We start from the raw sequence: 21134 nt of genomic DNA, 5'->3' as shown, positions 1-21134 counted from the left end.
ACTTGCCATTTAAAGCACAAAAAAAATCCCTTTTTTGCACACAAAATATGGAGCAGCTACACTTGCCAATGATGTTTTGCAATGAAATCCAGAAGTTTCCCTTGAAACAGAAAACTGCCTCCACAGGAGGCATACATTTCTTACCAGTGATACTTTTACAGTGATACGCAAGTGAAGACTCATTCTTTCCATTTACACAGCTCTTAGCCTCTGTAGGATATCTCACATTATCTAGGTGACCTCTCTGGTCAGCAGCTCAGCAGCAGTAATGCCAGATGAACAGATGTCTGTTCCTGCCCCTGTAAAGCCCCAGGAACTCTGAAACTCCCCTTTCTGTTTTCATGGCAAGTGCTCACTTCTCTAAGCCAGGTTACAACCGCTGCTGCACAGAGCAGATGATCTGTTTGAAGTAATGCTGAGCTGGGGAGCTGACTGCTGTTTGGTCAGAGGAGGCTGTTCAGGGATCCAGGTTGCCTCCTGATCATGTCCCTCCCCCCCAGACCTATCCTCAAAATGGAGAGAGCTGCACTGTGGAATAGCTGCCCTCACTGCACTGCTTTTATCAGCAACAGAAACGCTGCAGATGTGAACACCATCCAATGCCTGTGAAAGTGAGAACACAAACCAGCATTTTGCTTTTCATGGTTCCCTGTCACCGTCAGCACAAAAACTCTGCAAATGCAGACATCACCTTAGTACATCAGCACACAGGACTATTCAGAACACTAAGGGCATTAAACTTTAATCTGTTCCTATAACCCAGGGGTCAGGAACCCCTGGCAAGGGTGCCAAGAGTGGCACATGAGCCAATTTTCATCAGCACGAGGTGGGAGGTCAGCCTCCCGCCTCCCCCATTACAGCCAGGTGCTTGCTTAAAGCCTGTGGATTAACAAAAGACCAGCTAATGCTACCAACCACAAACTAAACGGTAAAGCTCTGCATCTTTATTTATTTACTAATGAAGCTGTTGTAAGTAGGACTATTAGTGACTTTAAAAAGTATCACCAGCACTTGCATCGTACATAGAGGTCTAAAGGTCAAGTTTTGGTACTCCATCTTGGAAAGGCTGCTGACCCCTGCTACAACCTATGAGCAGTTGAGACAAACTCAGTATTTTTGTACTTTATGACACTAGCTCATATGAATCTAAAGAAGAATTTTGGAATGACTTCAGTTTAGCAATGTCCTGTGTTTAGAAGTACCAGTACTACAGGTCATACCACTGTGCATATATATCAATGCTCATAGAAAGAAAATGAACACTCAGCAAATGAAATTGATTGTGGTTTTAAAAATTAAAAAATAGAGATATGTGAGAAGCAAAGGCTTTTGTCTACTCTATGGGGCAATGGCAACCTAAGGCACACAACTCCAGTTATATGAATGGCATAGCTCAAGTGGATGTACCTTAGGTCAAGGTGCCACAGCATTGCACTGCAGATGGCTAACAGGAGAAATTCTTCCATTTGCTTCCTCACTCTTCTTGCTCTGATGGACTACTGGAGTTGACAGCAATGCTGTCAGCTGTTGATTTAGGAGGTCTTTAGTAGACCCACTAAATCAACCTGTAGAAGATCAATCTCCCCAGCACTGCTCTCCGGGTAAGTGTAGACAAGACCCAAGTGGATGGGGTAATATAATTTGTTAACAGCTTCTGTTAATGAAAGCAACAAGCTTTCAAGATACTTGTCTCACTCATCAGGAGTAGTTCAGTAAAAGATTTTACCTTCCCCACCCTGTCTTTCCAATAAAGCACGGAGATATACACCTCTTGCAGAACTAGAAGGGATCACAAGAGGTCATTCAGTTCAGTCCCCTGCATTCACAGCAGAACCTATCACGATCCCTGAATTTTTTTTTTCAATCAGACACTGCCTCGGACCCTTGGCAGGCCCCCTCAAGGATTGAACTTGAAACCCTGGTTTTACGAAGCCCGTGCTCTAACCCAGGCGTTGGTAACCTGTGGCTCTTTAAGGAACCACTTACATTTTTGAGTGCTGACACCGCTGACTCTACCTACAGCTTCAAAGGCCGCCGCCACTTAAACAAAATTTAGTTTCTTTGTTTAAGTCGCTTCACCCTCCAGAGCCACTGAGCAGTCAGCTGCAGTCTGGAAGATGGAGCCAGCAGGTCTCCATCTGTGGAAAGTCAGCCTACAGGAGAACTGGGGGGAGGTGCAGTTGAGCCTGCCCCTGCTGGAGCTGAACAGCCACACAGAGAAGGAGGCAGCCGGGGGGAGCAGCGAGGGAATGGGGGAGGTGGCAACTGTGGAGGAGCACTGACAGCACATGGAGCTCGTCAGCTGAGGCAGGTAAATCCTGGGGATGGGGGCACGGGTTTGGGGCTGAAGGAGTTAAAGCTAGCAGGGGTTTGCAGGATGGGGGGGTAAAGCTTGGGGATGGGGGGCAGATTTGGGGACTGAGGCAGGTGAAGCCTGGAGATGTGGGTAACAACCTTCTAACTGATACAAATCAGGGTGTGTGTGCTGTTCTTAAAACAGGGGAGACACAAAGTACGGTTTCACGTTATCTTTTAATGACTGTCTCGTATTCAAGTGCATCGCAGCTCTAGAATTACTGATTTTGTAACTGAATTTGAAAAAATGTCTTTTCTCACTGCTTCGGTTGCAGACCCTAGCTCTAACCACTGGACTATCCTTCTCCCCAATATGCTAGGACTACCATGTTTACAATGATGTAGATGTGTGTTTGCACCGAGGTAAATATACCTACTTTATAGACCAGCAAATATCTCTCATACAGTTTTACACAGTATTTCCTATGCAATTTTTTCAAATAAACCGAATCAGAATAATTCAGGAGCCAAAGCCATACCTGGAAACACTGTCAGTCCTTTGTTTGTTTCTACATTGATAACTAGAGTCCGAGCTGTGATGCTAAAAATTTGTCGAGGTGCAAAGTTCAAGCCATCTGTAACCTGAAAGTTGAAGCCTCCGGACATTGCTCCTAAAGAAAATAAAAATAATCACTTTCTTGTAAATTCAAATATTATTTTCAAAACTAGATTAAAAATTAAAACGAGATTTATTTTTTTTTAATTTTATTTATTCAGAAGATGGTGGGAATACACATTTGGACAAATTCTATTTTCACTTACACCAGGGAAAAAAAAGTCACTTCCAATTTGTATTTTGGCACCCAAACCTCCAAAAGTTAAATTAAAGCAAAATTCAGAGAAGATTATAAACAATAAAAAATACTGAGTTCAGTTTGCATTTTTAAGGTCAGACCCTCTACAGAGGTAAATCAGCCTGCATCTACTTGATTTCAATGAAGCTATGCCAACTTACACTAAAGGAATATCTGGGCCTTCACCTCTTTATTCTTCCCTTCTTTTATCTCAGCAGTGGTGTCAACATGCAACATGTGATGCAGTTTTCATAGCAAAACAACTATAAAGGCTTTACTTTGGAATGCATTTGAAGAGATAAATCCACTCAGACTTTAAGCTGCCGGCTTCTCTTCCGGAGCAATTAAAAATGACTAACTCATTTTTGCTACATTCTGGATAATCTCTAAGTACACATAGTTCTTTAGTCTGTATCCTTCTCAGTACCCTCTCCTTTTTGCTGTTGAGATAATAAAGGAATGGAGGCAGATGAGAAGAAAGGTAGTGATGGCTTTATTACAGTCCACTCTATAGTTTTACGGATGAAGTTTGCTATACCATACATTCATTCCTGGAGCTTTCTCGCCACAGCCTCCTGGGAAGCTCTGACACACCCTACTCCTTTCTCATTGCACATGCATTCTCTTTGCAACAGCGGAACTGAGCAAGCAGGAAAAAGGCTTTGGCTTTATGCAGTGTCAAGAATAAATCCAGTGGTGAGTGGATGTCCTCCACTACCTCATGGGAAGTTGCAGTACAATATCATTGATCTGTTCTTGCCTAAGCTGTGTTCCTGAAAATCTGCTTTTAACATGGGGGTTGCGGTTAAGCAGCACACAAATTAGGAAGTACATATAGCACCTTTCGCCGTGCACATCACATAGTACAGGAACTAAGTTCCCCAAATTATGAGTTTTCTATTTAAGAATTGTGCAGGCATCAAAGACAGCTAATAAAGTCAGAAGAGAGTGTTGAAAGAATAAAAACCCAATGCCTAACAGCTTCATTTCTTGAACAGTTCAAGGAAATTCAGCATTGTTGCAGCATGTCACAAAAGCATGCCGTTGGTGCAACTAAAGAGGCTTCTCCTTTTTCCTCATCTACGAATGAATGAAAACTCATACTACATAACGTCTAACTGTGATGCTGGCAGTCTAACTGCCAGCTCATGCCAAGGCCACGGGGTCTCAAATGACAAGAAGTGCATAGCTAAAACTAGTCATGTGTGCTGTTAAAATGGGTATTGGAGTCATAAGACAGCATTTAGTGATTAGCCTTTGACATGCTAGTCAGTTGCTGTGTGCATTAGTCTCACATATAATATTTGTATCCCTTGTCAGTAAGCACATTTAAGTGTTTGCTAACTGTAATCACCAGACAGGAGAGAAGCCGTAGTGAGTGTGAAATACTCACTTCCAACCAGGCATGTCTAACACCCAACAAAGAATGCCCATCAATACCAGATGAACTATTGTGGAACATCAGAGGACAAAAGACTTTGCTGATTGCTACCCTTCACCCCCACCGCCCACCCCCATCTCCAAAGAAAAGGAAATATGTAAGTGAATCTACCCAAACAGCTGAATTGGCAATGCAAAGCTGAAGGGGAAGGAATGAAGAGACCTAACAAAGAGGACTGTATCTTTTACACTGCTTGGACTCTGAGGTCAAGGATTACCAACCATAAGCAAAGATCCACAATGTTTGGCCTGGATTACTACAAAAGCTTCTATTGCTTGTTGAACTTAAGACTGGAACTCACTTGCGTGTGTGTATTTACCTGTTTTAACCTTGTAACCGCTTACCTCCTTTTTTCTAGCTAACAAATTTTTAAAGAATTTATTATAGGCTTGGCTACAAATGTAGTCTCTGATGTAAAACCGAAGGAGCATCTGATCTGAGTAAAGTGGCTCGTCCATTGGGACTGGGAGGGAGTAACTTGAACACTGCTGGGATTTTTGGTGTAAGAGACCCTCTATCACAAAAGTATTCTTAACTGGGTTTCAAGATAGACCCAACGGCGCTATTTGTGACTCAGTGACAAGGCTGTTATCATGTTTGAGGAGTTTATACTTGATAATTAGTTGGTGAACTCTTCAGGATAGAGCAAGTTGATAATCACACTAGAGCCACTGCAGGATTGTTTGACATAGTCTGATATTATACAAAGTGCCAGACACAGTGGTAAAATGGGGAACTTTGTGGAAGCTAGTACTATAAATAAATGTGTACAAAAGGGAAGTCAACTAGAAGCAACATAGCCTGGGGCAAAATATTACTAACTATAGTGATGGAATTTACTTCATAGGTAATTCTGTTAGGGAAGTGTACATGGGTATGTGTTTTGAAGATTGCCAGAGTTGGAGCGTGTGTGTCTTTCTTTTTGGATCCAGTTCCAATCAAAATTTTTTAAGTATCTTTAAAACTGAGCAAGTTACAGTTAGTAACTAAGGTTGTAGAACTGTATATATGTCTATCATAGTTAATAGATTCATGCTGTCTTTCAAATTCTAGGTGTGTATGGACATGAAATGAGACCAAGTGAGCAAGCTTCTTGTACTGCACTCAGTCTAGACAACCTGTCATCAATGTAGGCATTTATTTTAGGCAGTTAGAAGTGTTAGTCAGATCCTGGGGCTAATATCATTCATTGGCTAAAAGGGCTCAATACTATAGATCTATTGGGACAGAGATGCTGGTAAATTGGCATATAACTGACCAAACTTTCGTGACTGAGCTTTGTATCGTTTTTGCTCTGAAGTTTTAGCAATACTGCAGTTGATAACCAGCTGGCAAAAGTGAGGCCCCATTCTGAGGGAATCAGTCAAAAATCTAAACAAAGTCTCCTTCACAACAGAGTAACTATGAATTTTATTCTTTATTGTGTTGTGTAATTTGATTTTGGCAACCTAAATATCAACCAATTTTCTAATTTACATAGTCAAATCATAGTCCGATTCTATTTTTGCCTTTTTTGTATCCCGTACTATTATTTACTATTGTTAAGGATATTTAATACACTTTATAAAACTAATCAAACTTCTTTTCTTTAGTGATTCAATGAAAATCAAAGTACCTAAGAGAGCTGGTACTGGCAGTCAGTTGCTTAACAAAGGTTTGTTTTATATCCTTTCCTATGATACACACTGAAATATGAAGGATACAAAAAAATCATTTCACCCACTACAGAAAGGTAGCCACCCCAGGGTGAAATGCAATAACTGACAAAGCATGGAGCAACCATACACAAAAGTTTAGAAGAAGAATTAAGGAACTCTATAGAACACTTCAGAACACTTGAAGAATGCTATATCCAGTTGAAACTGAAGAGGAAATTAAGGTAGGTAAATACAGAAACTGACAGCTAGCTGAAAAAATTATGTTAAGATCCCTTCCCTTACAAAAGTCCCTCGAGATCCTTAACAATTGGTCAGAAACTCCGTTTTACGTTTCATTCAAAAGATGGCATCTTCAGCATCCCAGTGCTCTGTAACACAGTACATGGGCAACCATTCAATACTGACACAGATGGAAATGTACCTAAGATACTTTACTTTCCGTATTCCTTCAAACAGCTAAAAGCCTCACCAGGCTCTCATCTTGCTTCTCAATTGCTGCAACACCCTTTTCAGTGGCCTTGACTAATGAAATGTTGTCTTGCTCATATCATTCAGAATGTTGCCGCTAAGATCATTTTTCTAGCCCATTGCTTTCACCATATTACCCCCTCCCTGCATTTCTTTGCTTGCTCTCTCTTCCCTATTGCAACAAAGATAAACCTCTTGACTTCACTTTCAGTGCCCTCTGCAACCTATTCCCATTCAACATATCACCTCTCATTCAATACCGAGACATCAGCTCCAACCTCTAATCAGCCTATGTCAGCCTCCATTGATCATTTGTAAATTTTCAAACAGGCATCTTCCATGCTTCTGCCCATGTCGCCTTTCACATCTGAGAGAAGCTTCCTTTACAACCCTTAAAACTAGTCCGTTATGATGCACCTTCAAAACCCTTCTTAAAACCCTCCTTTGCTACAATGCATACAGAAAACTTAACAGCAGTTTGGCTGCTGATTTGCTGAGATCTATGCCAATATTTTCTCACTGTTTCAATGTATCCCAATGGTCTGTCCATATCCAGATGTTGTCTCTTGTCATTTGTAAGCTTGCTCACTTGGTCTCATTTTAGAGTCAGCAAACAGGAATGGTATTCAGTGGTCCCTCTAATGTTTTTCATCCCTGTGTGGAATAAATTTTGTTCTATGCACCAAGGTATATGCAGATGTGCACCACCTTAGAAACACATCCTGCCAGCTGTGGACACTCTAGTAATCAGCTGGGCAGCACCTGAATTTTTCCTGGGTGACTGCCCAAGTGCTCCTCTTACAAGGAATACTGCTGGTGTTTGTTCTGTGTTTGTATAGTATCTGCACAATTTGGTTGATCTACGTCTAAAACTGCTAGATATCATGGTAACCTAACTAACTAACTAACTAAATGATTCTATTGAATTACCAGTACTACTAATTCCTATAACACCTAAGTGTCTGCTAGAGATTACCCACTCAGTGACCTGTACCCTTCCTGTTTTGCATCTGAGATTACAGAACACTTGATCAATGCTTCTAAAATTACATCATGTTATAAGAATATCCCCATAGGATTACATAACAGAATATTCCCACGTGGGGTGTTTTTAGAACTACCTACCATTGTGTACAAACACCAGCTGTCCTTCCTTTATATGAGCCTGGGTAAAATCAAGGATGCTTTTGTTTGGAGAAGACTTAAGAGCCAAGTGGCCATTGCTAGGTGGAGTTACACTGTACACTAGCTCTGATGCTGAGGAGTCTTTATCTTCTGCACAGAGGTCATCAACTGTTATTTCCGTTACTGAACCTACCCAAACCTTAAAAAAATAAAACACAGATGATAAATAAAAATTACATGGGTTGGATTGGTAGCCTGTTGATCCAATCAGGTTGACTACAGTGCTTAACATTCTGAAATTATCTCAAATTTCAAGGTATCAAGCAATACCAACAAACAGCATAACGCATTTTAAGATGGAGCTGGATGCACACATAAGAACAGGATTATATAATGTGGTTATCTACGTCAGCAGGGAATTGGACTGATGATCCAGGAATACCCCTCCAGACATGCCTCCTCTCTAGCACCATCAACCACAAACCCTCATACATCAGTGTTTCAGAGGACAGTGCAAATGTGTGCTTTCTCTGAGACACAGGCCGCAGCCACACTAGCCCCTCCTTTAGGAAAAGCTATAGTAATGTGGCACTTCAGAATATGCTAATACAGTGCTGCATATTCATGGCAGCAGCTCACTAGCATATTCCAAAGTACCACGTTGCCATAGCCCCTCCTAAAGGAAGAGCTAGTGTGGCCACGGCCTCAGTGTCTATACTCTGACAAATTCAGCAGTTTACTTTCATGGAGTGTTAGTGCTGTGTTCTTCACTATAGCCAAAACACTCAGTGCCGTCCACTTCCACTACAGCAAATGGCACCAGAGATATCACAGATTTGGACCGTAAGAAAGACAACAGAATAACTACAATACAACTACAGGCTGAACCTCTCTAATGCAGCACTCTCTTTCATCCAACAAAATCTGTAGCTTAGCATGGTCTTTAGTTAGCTGGATATTCACTTATTGGTGTGGCCAAGTTTCCCATGTCCCATAAAGTTCGTTTACAGACACAGGTCCTGGCTCTCAGTGTTCTGTGCTGTTATTTAGTTGTAATTTACCCCTAAACATCTTCTAAGAACCCAGGAAGCAGTGGAAGTGTTGGTAATGCTGCTAGACAGTATTGACCTCCCATGGTTAGGCAAACTGTCTTCTTCAGCACTAGTCGGGTCCCAAGGGTGTTGGACTAAAGAGGTTCAACCTGTACCAAAAAAGGAAATGCTTTTTTTAAACTAAATATTTTTTTCAACTCCTGCCTGCTCTCAACATGCACCAACACCTGAACCCTGTAAGGACTGAACAGCACTTGGACATACTGACTATACTGGAAGATGAAGGCACTCAACACTTCTGACAGTTGCTCATTACTTTGAATCAAGCTCTAAACTGAGAACAAAAACTAAAGTTTGTGTAAACAGTATAAAACTCACTATTTTAATTCTAGCAATTCCAGTGCAACAAACATTTGTGTCTTTGGGGCAGTGATAAGGTCCTATATTAAACCAGGATTAGGAATAAAAAAGAGTCATATAAGCACCATATCCCAGGAAGGGAGCTTTGCGTAGGCATCATCTAACTCTGGACAGTTAATTTCTGGATGTTTTTATTTTTAATTATGGGTTAAGTTACCTAGAGCCTGGGTTAGAATGTATGTATTATAAACTGAAATCAAGGCAATAGATACTCAACACATGCACATCAACTCACCTCATAACAAACTGATCTATAATACAAAAGCTTTGATAATCAACAGTGCTACTTAAGGTGCAGAATAGGTATCATAATGTACCTCTCTGGCTTGTAGTGTATTAATAATATATTGCATTTGATTCCATTACTTTTTCTTGTCTCTGCTCAGTTCCTGCTCTTTAACTCATTATCAATAGTTATTTGATGATAAGGTCACATAAGTAGTTTAAAGGGGAAAAATATTCTTCACAAATGTTATTGCACTTCTCTTAAAAATAAAGATATGAGATTTCTTCCTGATACCAACAGCTAAGCCTCTTCCTTCCAGGCAGCATAAAGGCTTTAATTTTTTTGTTGTTTTTCAAAATTGGAGAACAAAGATATACCTTTAAAGATCCGTAGTAATGGACTGTAAATGTTGACTTTTTAGTAATAATAACCATATAAAGATTTTATTGCCATTTGTTTGATGACTTGTAGCCATCCAAGAATCATGCCGATATTATTTCTATATCATCCTCTATACAGATATGGTAAAACACTAGAGAGAATTTTTACAAAAGAATATGAAATATGTAGCCACGTGTAACTCCAAGGCTGAACGTCTGCATGGCTTACGGATCTTCCTCTTTCTAATTTAAGAAATAATAGGGCTTTTTCGCTATAAAGATTTTGCTTATTCCGTGCCTCCCCAGGACACTTGTACTCAATGCCTTTTTGTGTGCACACTATGTTAAGATTCTCTATGTGCCGTGATGTGACACAGGAGGAATGAAAGGAGAACCATGAACTGAAATGGAATGTAAGGAGGAAAACACTTGAAATACTGCAAATACTTGCCAAGTGGCTTACTTCCCTCACGTATTTGCATCACACAGGATGAGGATCAAGGTTATCATTAAAAACAGAATGTAAAATATATGCAGCACTTCCGACATGTCAGCTTTACACTAATTCTGCGTTTGCCTAACACATTCCACCATTACAGTGCAAAGGAAGGTTCATGAACTTGCTTGCTGAGAAATGAAAAATACTCTCTTGAACTAATCCAGTGTTCTGCTTATAGTGATCAGTTATTCATTAGGCTTTGCTGTGTTTCTTTTTATCATTCTTTTTACTTTTTATTCGATATACACAGTCATTTTCAGATGCTGATAAGCAGAATTAATTAACAAGAAGTGTTAGATTTTTGAAAAGAAAAAATCCACATACATGCAGATATAGCCCTCTTGTGGCTATACAGAAGCACAGCCACAGCTTACTACTACTAAATCTTACTTACATGCATAGATAAAAATGACTACCAAATCAGGATTTTTATGTTATCCAACCTAAATCCCCTTGATTTTTTTTTCAAAAATGATGCTTAAAACCAGCTTAAATTTAAAAGCTTCTGCTTACATAAATAGGATTTCAAATATGCACTTAATGTTTAGCATATACTGAAAAGCTATTGTGAATAGGGACAAACTCCTACACCCGTAAGTTTTTTTGAATCAGAGTTCTCACGTTAGCTATTCTCTGACAGGGTTTTTCTTTTTGATTGCTCTACAGGCCTCAAAGTCCTAACAACTCCCCTAGTAATTGTTTAGAATATTGATGGTTTTAAATTACAGAGTGAAGATTAATGTTTCTCATATAAATAATAGCTTTTAAATCTACTATGTTTATGCAAATATTTCAGAGTAGTACAGAAGTTCAAAAAATGAGGAAAATCCAACAGTCCTTATTTTATTTTAACAAAAAAAAAACCAATGCCCTGTAACAAACACTGCAGGAAAAAACCCTGCTCTGTTCACCACTTCAATACCAATCACAAACACTGCGGTTTAACCAGAAATGTTAAGGAGGTCTCAGAAATGAGGGACCAGGAGTCAAAGAGATCACTTTACATTTGAGTGGGTAAATCTGACAGTTTGCTGTGTTTGGCATCAAGTCCCATTACAAGACCAAAATTTTAACTTCAGTATCCATCTGAGGAACACCAACAGCATAATATGTACTTCCATTGGGGTAATCTGTCACTAATGAAGCTGATAAAGTCATTTGATATGAAAAACGTATTTGTTCTACTTTATCACTGACTTTGCTGTTCTTTTAAGAGCTTTCTTATATTCTGATCTTGCTCATGTGCTTAGCTTATGCACTTGTGTAAAGTCATAACATGCAAATATTTAGCTAAAACTTTGCATGGCTTACAAATTTTCCTCATTCTAATGTAAGAAATAACAGGGTTTTTTAGCTACAAAGATATGGTTTATTTCATGCCTCCCAGGATGCTTAGACACACAATGCTATTTACACTTAGAAAATGACCAAATACATTGCTTGAAATGCAGAAGTTTCATCTAAGAAAGGCTATCCTCTTGACAAGGTATTTCAATAAGCTCATCAAGAGCTTATCAGGGAATTTACATTCAACTTTGTATACCTACGTCTTTATCTCTTGAAAGGTGAACACTAAGACAGAAATAATGTATTTAAAAATACATGAATACTACAAGCAGGTTAACACATTCAATAGCTAGCAATATAAGAATCCTGGATGAGCAAGCAGGGCCTGGTTGTAACCTGGAATTTAAGAAGTTTAACCATAGGTAGGCCCCAGAAGTGGAAAGTAACTAAGCAGACATGCTTAGGTACGCTACTCAAGTATGAATAGTAACAGAGAGAGAGTTGTGCTAGTCTATACACTATCAAAACAAAAAGCAGTCAAGTAGCATTTTAAAGACTAGCCAAATAGTTTATTAGGTGAGCTTTCATGGTCTGAAGAAGTGGGTCTGTCCCACGAAAGCTCACCTAATAAACTATTTGGCTAGTCTTTAAAGTGCTACTTGACGCCTTTTTGTTTTGATACTCAAGTATGAGTATGAATTACTTTATTCAAGTAATTTTTGTGATACTTCAACTTTTACTTAAGTCGTTTTTAAAGGAAATGTACTTTTTACTCCACTACCATTTCCAGAAGCATTTAGTTACTTGCTACTTCCACCATGCCACTGACACTTGCAAAAGCCAGCATTCTGATTGGCCAAAGCACAGCTGCATGTGCAATGCATCTAATCATCATGCAGTGGGTTTGTTTTTGCTTGTTTGTTTTTTTGGTTTTTGAGGTTTTTTTAAGAAAATAATCAATCAACAAGCACAATGGCAACCCAACTATGTGATTTTTCAAAAGCTTCTTCAATACCTTTTGATTCAAAAACAGTGTCTATGTAAGGGTGGGGGACCCCGAGCCTTGCAGGCCAGATCTGGAGCGTGGGAGAGAAGAAGCATAGCACTGCACACGGCCACTCACACACCCCATGGCTGGGGGAACGCAGTGCTGGAAATTGCTCAAGGAAGGGTTTCCCCACTGCTCCTATTGGAAAGATTTTGGCCAACAGGAGCAGCGGAGGGTGATACCTGGGAGTGGCAGGGAGCACGGAGCCAGGTAAGTGCCCCCCTCCAATGCCCTCATGGCCAGCCCCTGCATCCCCATCCCCATCCCTCTCCTACCCACCACCCCCTGCTCTCCCGGACCCAGTCTGCTTCTGCACTCCTCTTCCAGCCAGCTATCCCACTCCCAGTCTGCTCCTGAACTCTTCCCCGCAGCCAGACACCCCGACCCCAGCTCACTCCTGTACCCTCCCAGGCAACCCACTTCCAGCCTTCCACCCTACTTCCCACCCAGACTAGGGATGGAAAATCCCATTTAATTGGTTAATTTGTTATACACTAAAAGTTTAACCAGTTAAATGGCAGGGGGGTGGGATGACTGGGGTGCCCCTTCTCACAGCACACTAGGGACCTGTGCTGCTCTGGTTCGGCTGGAGCATCCCTGACTATGGCACCACTGCAGATGGAGGGCACTCCAGCATGGCCAGAACAACCCTGATCTGCAACAGCCCGGCCTGGGAGTGCCCACACCTGTGTGGAGCAGACCCTGTCCACAGCAGCCTGGGTATCCCATGGGGCGGGGTGCTCTAGCTGGATCAGAGCTTCCCCTATCCCCGGGGTCCAGGGTTCACGGTGGGGCCATGGCTACACTAGCCCCCGCCTTTTGGAAGGGGCATGGTAATGAGCCACTTCAGCAGATGCTAAACAAGTGCTGCCATGAATATGCAGCACCTTATTAGCATAATGGCAGCCAGGCATGTTCCAAAAGTGCCACTTTTGAAATGCACATTACCCATGTAGCTGGGGGCCTTTTGAAAGGACCACCCAGACTTCAAAAGCCCCTTCTTCCCAAAACCAGATGGGAAGATGGGGCTTTCGAAATCAGGGGTCCTTTCAAAAGGTCCCCGTCTACATGGGCGTCGTGCGTTTCAAAAGTGGCACTTTCGGACAGCGTGCGGCTGCCATTATGCTAATGAGGTGCTGCACATCATGGCAGTGCCTCATTAGCATCTGCTGAAGTGGCTCATTACCATGCCCCTTCTGAAAGGCGGTGGCTAGTGTAGCCACAGCCTGGGTGGGGAGGTTCCAGCCGAGCTGAACCAGACCTGGTCCCAGCAGACGCACCGCAACCCCATAGTATTATGAAATTTCTGTAATTTGACTCCTGCATTTAATTTAGTCATTCTTAACTTTTAAAAATGAAGGCTGCGACTATATTTAAATTCCAAATTTGAAATATAAATCTATAGTATATAATTCACACACACACATATGTGGGTGCATAACTGGTTGGATAACTGTTCACAGAGAATAGTTATTAATGGTTCACAGTCAGGCCGGAAGGGAATAACATGGAGGGTTCCACCGAGATCAGTTTTCGGGCCAGTTCTGTTCAATATCTTCATCAAAGATTTAGATAATGGCATACAGAATATGCTTATCAAGCTTGCATATAATACCAAGTTGGGAGGGGTTGCAAGTGCTTTTGAGGACAGGGGCAGAATTCAAAATGACCTGGGCAAACTGGAGAAATGGGCTGAGGAAAATAGTTCAATAAGGACAAATGCGAAGTACTCCACTTCAGGAGGAACAATCAGTTTCACCCTTACAAAATAGGAAGGGACTCCCTAAGATGGATTGCTGAAGAAAGGGATCTAGGAGTCAGAGTGGACCACAAATTAAGCATAAGTCAACAGTGTGACACTTTTGCAAAAAGAGCAAACATGATTCTGGGATGCATTAACAGGAGGGTTGTGACCAAGGCATGAGAAGTAATTCTTCTGCTCTATTCTGCACTGATTAAGCCTCACCTGGAGTATAGTGTTCACTTCTGGGTACCACATTTTAGGAAAAATGTGGAGAAATTGGAAGGGGTCCAGAGAAACGCAACTAAAATGATTAAATGTCTAGAAAATGTGACCTATGACAGAAGATTAAAAGCAGTGGGTTTGTTTAGTGTCAAAAAGAGACATCTGATGGGACATGATATCAGCTTTCAAGTTCCTAAAAGGGTGTTACAAGAATAAGGGAAAAAAATTGTTCTCCTTAGCCTCTGATGATAGGACAAGAAGTAATGCGTTTAAATTGCAGCATGGGAGGTGTGGGTTGGACATTAGGAAAAATTTCCTACCTGTTAGGGTGATTAAGTACTGGAATAAATTACTTACGGTGGTTGTAGTAGCTCCATCATTGGAGATATTTAAGAACATTAAGAATTTTTAAGAATATTCAAGATACTATAGATGATGCTTTGTCATACCATGAGGGCAGGGGACTGGGTAACTTCTTGAGGTCTCTTCCAGTGCTAGTGTTCTATGTTTCTATGATATACACACACACACACACATGTATATGTATGTACATACATATGTATGTATGTATAATGTATGTATATACGCATATTTTATATATGTGCATACATATATATTTATGTATATGTGTGTGCGTATCTATAATGTATATGTGAAAAATAATGATATCCTATGATAACTCAGGTAATTAACCATAGGTTATCATAGGACAACTACTTTTTACTTCTGGATACTTTAGTACAATTAAGCTGAAACATAGTCGTACTTCTACTCAAGTAGTTGCCCCAGGATACTTTCACGTTTTACTTGGCTATATTTTTTTCCAAAGTAGCAGTACTTTTTACTCAAGTGACTTTTGGGGTACTTTTTCCACCACTGGTAAGCCCTCTTTGGGAACTCACATCTGATGACAATAATTAGTACTAAGCCAGGCTACAGCTTCAAGAAAAATCTTTACAATCAATTTTCTCCCATCTATTTTAGGCATTCAACTTGATTTAAAGTGACTGGTCAGAATCAACCAGATTCTCCAGCTTTGTAGAGTGTGCACCTAACTAATGGATAATGCAGTAATTCCGTATTTCAGTACCCTGCTGGTGCACAAGAACAGAGCATGTAAGCACAGCGAGGAGTCAAGAGTGACATGCAAAAACCAAAGTCATTAATACAGAACCCTGGATTCTTGTAGGCAGGCTGCCCACCTAAGTAAGTAATATTTTATCTAAGTTCTGGATGACTGATGTACTTCAGGATTAGACTGAAAACTGTACTATTTATGTTTTAAAATAAAGGTAAAGTTTGGTTCTGCTAATCAGCTTCATAAATTGCTGTGAAGCCTTGTCTTAATCTGTTTAAAGCAAGTCCAAGTGCTGTGCTGTTGGCTCTCACTTCAGTCAAAGGATAGTTCTTCTAAGCAAATTATGCACAAGGAAATACAAATCAGGAAGTTGTCCTGATGGACATCTAACCCCTTAGTGTATTATTAATTACAGTAAATACCTGCTAAAATGATGCCTGAAGAGCATGACCAATGACTAACTATCCCCCTATGCCCCAGTTTACTGTGTGATACTTGTCTCCTTCTTTAAGAAAACTGACAAATCATCAGGACTCAGCATGGTCTAGAAGGCTAATATCTATGGTGCACTGCTGTGTGCATGGATGCCTACTGTGGGTAAATGCAATCACTGTGACACCCAATACTGCTAAAACTGATTAGTATAAAATATTGTATTCTTTCTCCTTTTTTTTCTTCTGTGAAAGGTTTACTGATGTTGCTAAAATGTGGTAATCTCTACAGTACTCAATCTGTCTACACAACCCTTGAATTCCATTCCTGCTCAAGATTAATTACAGACATATTAAATGTTGTAATTTGTAAATTGTACTATGTTAGACTAGTGCTGATGCACTGTGCAAATATCTAACAGTATCCTCCTTCAAATCACTCCTTTAAAAAACTCTTCTCTGGTGTCATGCCTACTAAATGCAGTTTGTTTACTGGTGGGCAGCTGATACAACATGATCACCAGTTTTCAAGGTGATCCATATAATTTTATTATCTGTGCACTTTCCTCTCCCATATGTTTGTTTTAGTCACCACTCACTCTTCATGGCAGGACTGTCTCCTATGTTTTTATAGCGTCTAAGCCATGGGTGTCCAACCTTTTGGCTTGCCTGGGCCGCATTGAGTGAAGAGGAATTGTCTTGGGCCTCATATAAAATATATAATATAGTTAATGTATATAAATCACATAATAATGTTAAAAGTTTACGATCCTGTGGGGCTGCATTACTAGCTGTCCAGGGCCGCTTGCGGCCTGCGGTCCGTGGGTTGGACATACCTGGTCTAGGCCAAGCAGGCTGTGGCCTGAAGGCACAACTGTAATATATGTAATCCTCTCACACATATTTAAATCTAGAACTATACCACTGAAGCAAAAGGAACCTCGTCAACATGAAATAGATATGAGAGGACACCATCCTTTAGTCTTTAGGAGGTAGAGTGGCTGATTAAGTGCTATCCATGGTTTCTAGGGGTAAAAAAAGAGACCAATTCTACAAGTTTCTATTCCACAAGTTCTTTGGGAAATACACAAATGCTACATGTACACTAGAAGTATCTGTCTATAGAACTTATGGTTGGAAGAGATGTTCCAACAAAACTTCTGTCAACAGATCACATCTACACATAAAAGCGGATTGATTTTTTGATCTGCTCTGTAGACAAAAGGGCCCTACAGAGCATCTACACAGCTTTTTTGTCAACAGTTGCTGTCAATAAAACTCATTGTGTGTGTAGATGCTCCACGAGTTTTGTCAATAAAACTCTCTAGTGTAGACATAGCCCAAGTAAGCAGGCTTTGGGCGCTTCTGAATATTATCTTTAATTCATAATTAACAGCCACAACACCAAAAAGCTGACAGTAACAGACAGTAGTAGCTCCCATAACACTACTAATACTATGAAGAGTGGTTCTATTTTGGACCTTCATAAAATCATGTATTATTATTTTTAGGGATTTTTTTTTAAATCTGCATAAGATTTCTGAGGTAAGCTTTCATACCTCCTATTAGAATGACAGGTACATACTAAAGCCTAGTAAGTGAGTGACATTCTGTTTTCTTACACCTTTATTATTTCTACTGACTTCAGCAGGAGCTGCAGAGATATGACAAAGAACAGAATTCATCTCAGTGGGCCTGATCCTAAGGAACAGCTAAGTGATGGTAGGCAAAGAATCCAAAGAATGGTGCAAATATAATCTGAAGCCACCTTTATGGTTGTTCCACCCTGAATCCTGCCAAAGACCAGTGCCTCAGGACTGCTCTGACTTATGCTGGCTAGTAACTGCATCCAAGTTGCCATTACGCCTGTCAAGGAATATTAAAACACAGTGGAGCCATACACCCTTCACCAATGTGTGCCCCATTTCCACATGGCAAGTAGTGGCACAAATCCAGCTATACAATTCTAGGCCTCAGGGACTCTCTGTAGACTAAAGTAATTAGCAGCCAGAGTCTTAGGTGAGCTTAAGGTCTGCTCAGGACAGTACAATACAAAATTAGAAAGTGCCTGGAATTGTCTCCAATCTATCCACAGAGCCCATAAACATGATATTGAAGCATCACAACTGGCTTCTAGTACGTAACATATATTTTTAGATTTACACATATCTTCCTCTAGTCTCTGTATTATTGAAGTCCTATAAAATTATGTCAGATTTTAAATTAAGATTTTAAAATTATAAAGATGAAAGCATGCATTACTTACCCTAAGTATTTTGTTTGTGCTTATAACAGGAGCTTCATCATTTACCGACATAACAGTCACAAATATAGTTTGGGGTGAACTTTGTTTCCACAGTTCTGTGTTATTTGCTATGACAGTAAAATTGTCAGCCAGTTCCTCACTACCATCATGAATATAGTAGATTAATTCTTGCTCTAACTGCAAAATAAATTGACTTAAAATTAAAGGAATTAAAAAAAACTGTTTTGAAACTTTAAACACAAAGCATCAACCATTACAGTTCCGTAATAATTCTCTTTAACCTTCATGACCCCAGTCTCCATCTGATACACACTATTCTATCTGTAGCATATTAAATTGCACATGGGTATTTGGTTATTCTGACATAACCAGAGATATACTGTAGTGAGGCACATTTGCAACTGTATCAGAAAGTCAGAAACAAACCAATAACTGCCAAAGAACTCACATACAAGCTGCTAATGCACAGTTAACTGCTTTTCCACAGTGAACCCTCTTAAGTGTTCCATTTTTACAGAAAAGAGGCAAAATGACTTAAGGCATCACTACCAGGAAGTCAAATATCTGGGTTTGGGCCATAAAAATTAAAAATCTACTTTTATTGAAGTTTTTAAAAGGTTAACGTGCTTCGGCTTACACAGTCTGGAGCAAGTTAAATATTGAAACCTTCAAAATGGAGAATTTTCATTCAGGTGTAAAAAATGACCCTCAGATCTGCTGGCATGTAAGACACCTGTCAGGCTTCTACAAATTTTGAACAGTTGACTTATTACATCCCAGGCCACTCAAGACAATTTACCACATTCTAGAGTCTGAAAAATTGTATAAAATCATATATATTCACGTATGTGGGCAGTTGTCCCTCTGGAATATCACCTATCAAAATAACACATAATGTGGATCTTTACTGTCAAATAAGCATATTAAGGAATACATGTATTTTTATATGCAATCTAACACCCTGTTATAGATTTCTTAAAAGGGAGAACATCAAACTATTCTTATTGGAAACTAGTGAATCACAAAGCATCTTCCTACAACCACTTCTCATACCCCACGCTGGGATGGGATGGATTCTCCATCACTTGAAGTCTTCAAATAAAGACTAGATGACTTCCTTCACAACACGCTCAAGCTCAACCGGAAGTATGGGCTTGATGTACGAATTACTTGGTGAAATAATGTGCCCATTGTTATGCAGGAGACCAAACTGAAATATCATAATGGTGTGTTCATCTTAATGAATTAGATGATTCTGAGACTGGTTCCACTGGCTTTCTCACATTTTTCATAGTCTTTTAAGACGGCACAAAATTTATTTGCACTGTATCTTATTGTGGTGTCTCCACTTTGTCTGCTCCACCTACAACACCAGTATTTGGCCATTTCTCTATTAAGCCTGCCCAAGGTTTCCCCCTTGCTACTAATTTGGCATTTACTCAGAAGGAGGCTGAAAAACAATGCCCTCCACTCAACCCTGCTACTGCTATCATGACTTTTGCAGGACACTGCCAACTAGCAATAGCTAAATGGGGCCTATCAGGGAATTGCGATATATCTTTTTCTGTTAACTTAGACAGTAAACTCCCCAAGTAAAGGAGTGTCTTTTAATGAGTTTGTATTGTGCCTAGCACAAAGGGATCCTGACCTGCAGGTGAAAGTGCAATTTAAATAATAATCAGCACTTTAAAATCTCACAAACAACAAAGGACTGACATTTAGATCAAGTTTATCATAGTCACATTACCTGTTTTCTGGTAAATCTGGATAACTTTACTCCAGGAAAGCGAGTGTTTCCAACATGCCCATTCTTTGGTGGCTCAACTAAAATAAATTCGCAATTGAGTCCTGTGAAATGCTGATTAGCAATTTTTAAATAGTCTTCCACTAGAGCTTTAGAACCACCTTCTATTACCGTAAGGTTCTGCACTTCTAATGGAATCAGTTTAGGGATGATCTCTACAAAAATTTCTATTCCACTGACCACTTGGACGCCATCGGTCACATCCAACAAAAAATGGTCTTGTAGCTGTTCAGAAACAGTCTGCACATATTGAACATTGCCATCATCAATATCTTGCTGGGTAAAGGTCAAAACTGGTTTTTGTTCTGCACCAAGGTAACCTTCTTCTGATGCAAACTTCCGAATGTATCCATGCACTGGAGGAGCCCTTAATGTGAAGACTATCTCAGAGGGAGAACTGTTTTCATGCACAACCTTGAATTTACACACACACACAAAAGTCATTAAAATGAAAAAAGGCAATTTCCTTAACGCTACTCTGAATTCTCACTTGTAATCATGGGGCCACAAATCATGGATTATTATCCACCCATTTGGCATTCTCTCCTTATAAACTTGCCTGCAAATGCCTAGCACAGTGCATTTGCAATATTATGTTAAGAAGATTCATATTAGGAAATATATGAGAAAGTGTTTCACAATCCAAAACATGCCCCTTAAGATATCTCAACTGAAATCCAAACAAAAATCATCATAAATTAATTATCTAAGACTACTGGAATGCTGCCTGGAATGAGGCTTTTACAATTAGAACAATGATGTACAATATGACCTCCTTGTGGTAGTTACTTTAATTATGCAAATGATCGAAATAAGTACAGAAAAAAGTTAATGCT

At 39.9% G+C, this 21134-nt stretch overlaps 1 protein-coding gene across 2 annotated transcripts in view; it reads right to left on the bottom strand.

Annotated features, from left to right (window-relative positions):
* The window catches only part of LOC142013765 (chondroitin sulfate proteoglycan 4-like), a 60667-nt gene that overhangs the window by 23746 nt on the left and 15787 nt on the right, over positions 1-21134 (bottom strand). For both annotated transcript variants that reach the window (XM_074995572.1, XM_074995573.1), the window contains exons 4-7: positions 20242-20712; positions 18495-18671; positions 7842-8040; positions 2835-2966 (exon numbers count right to left, since the gene is read on the bottom strand). In XM_074995572.1, the coding sequence (XP_074851673.1) occupies positions 2835-2966; positions 7842-8040; positions 18495-18671; positions 20242-20712 (979 nt within the window). The remainder of the gene's footprint in view (positions 1-2834; positions 2967-7841; positions 8041-18494; positions 18672-20241; positions 20713-21134) is intronic.

The sequence above is a fragment of the Carettochelys insculpta genome, chromosome 5 (assembly GCF_033958435.1).
Source record: "Carettochelys insculpta isolate YL-2023 chromosome 5, ASM3395843v1, whole genome shotgun sequence".
In the NCBI taxonomy this organism is placed as follows: domain Eukaryota; kingdom Metazoa; phylum Chordata; order Testudines; family Carettochelyidae; genus Carettochelys; species Carettochelys insculpta.
This window is presented reverse-complemented; position numbering and strand designations above follow the sequence as displayed.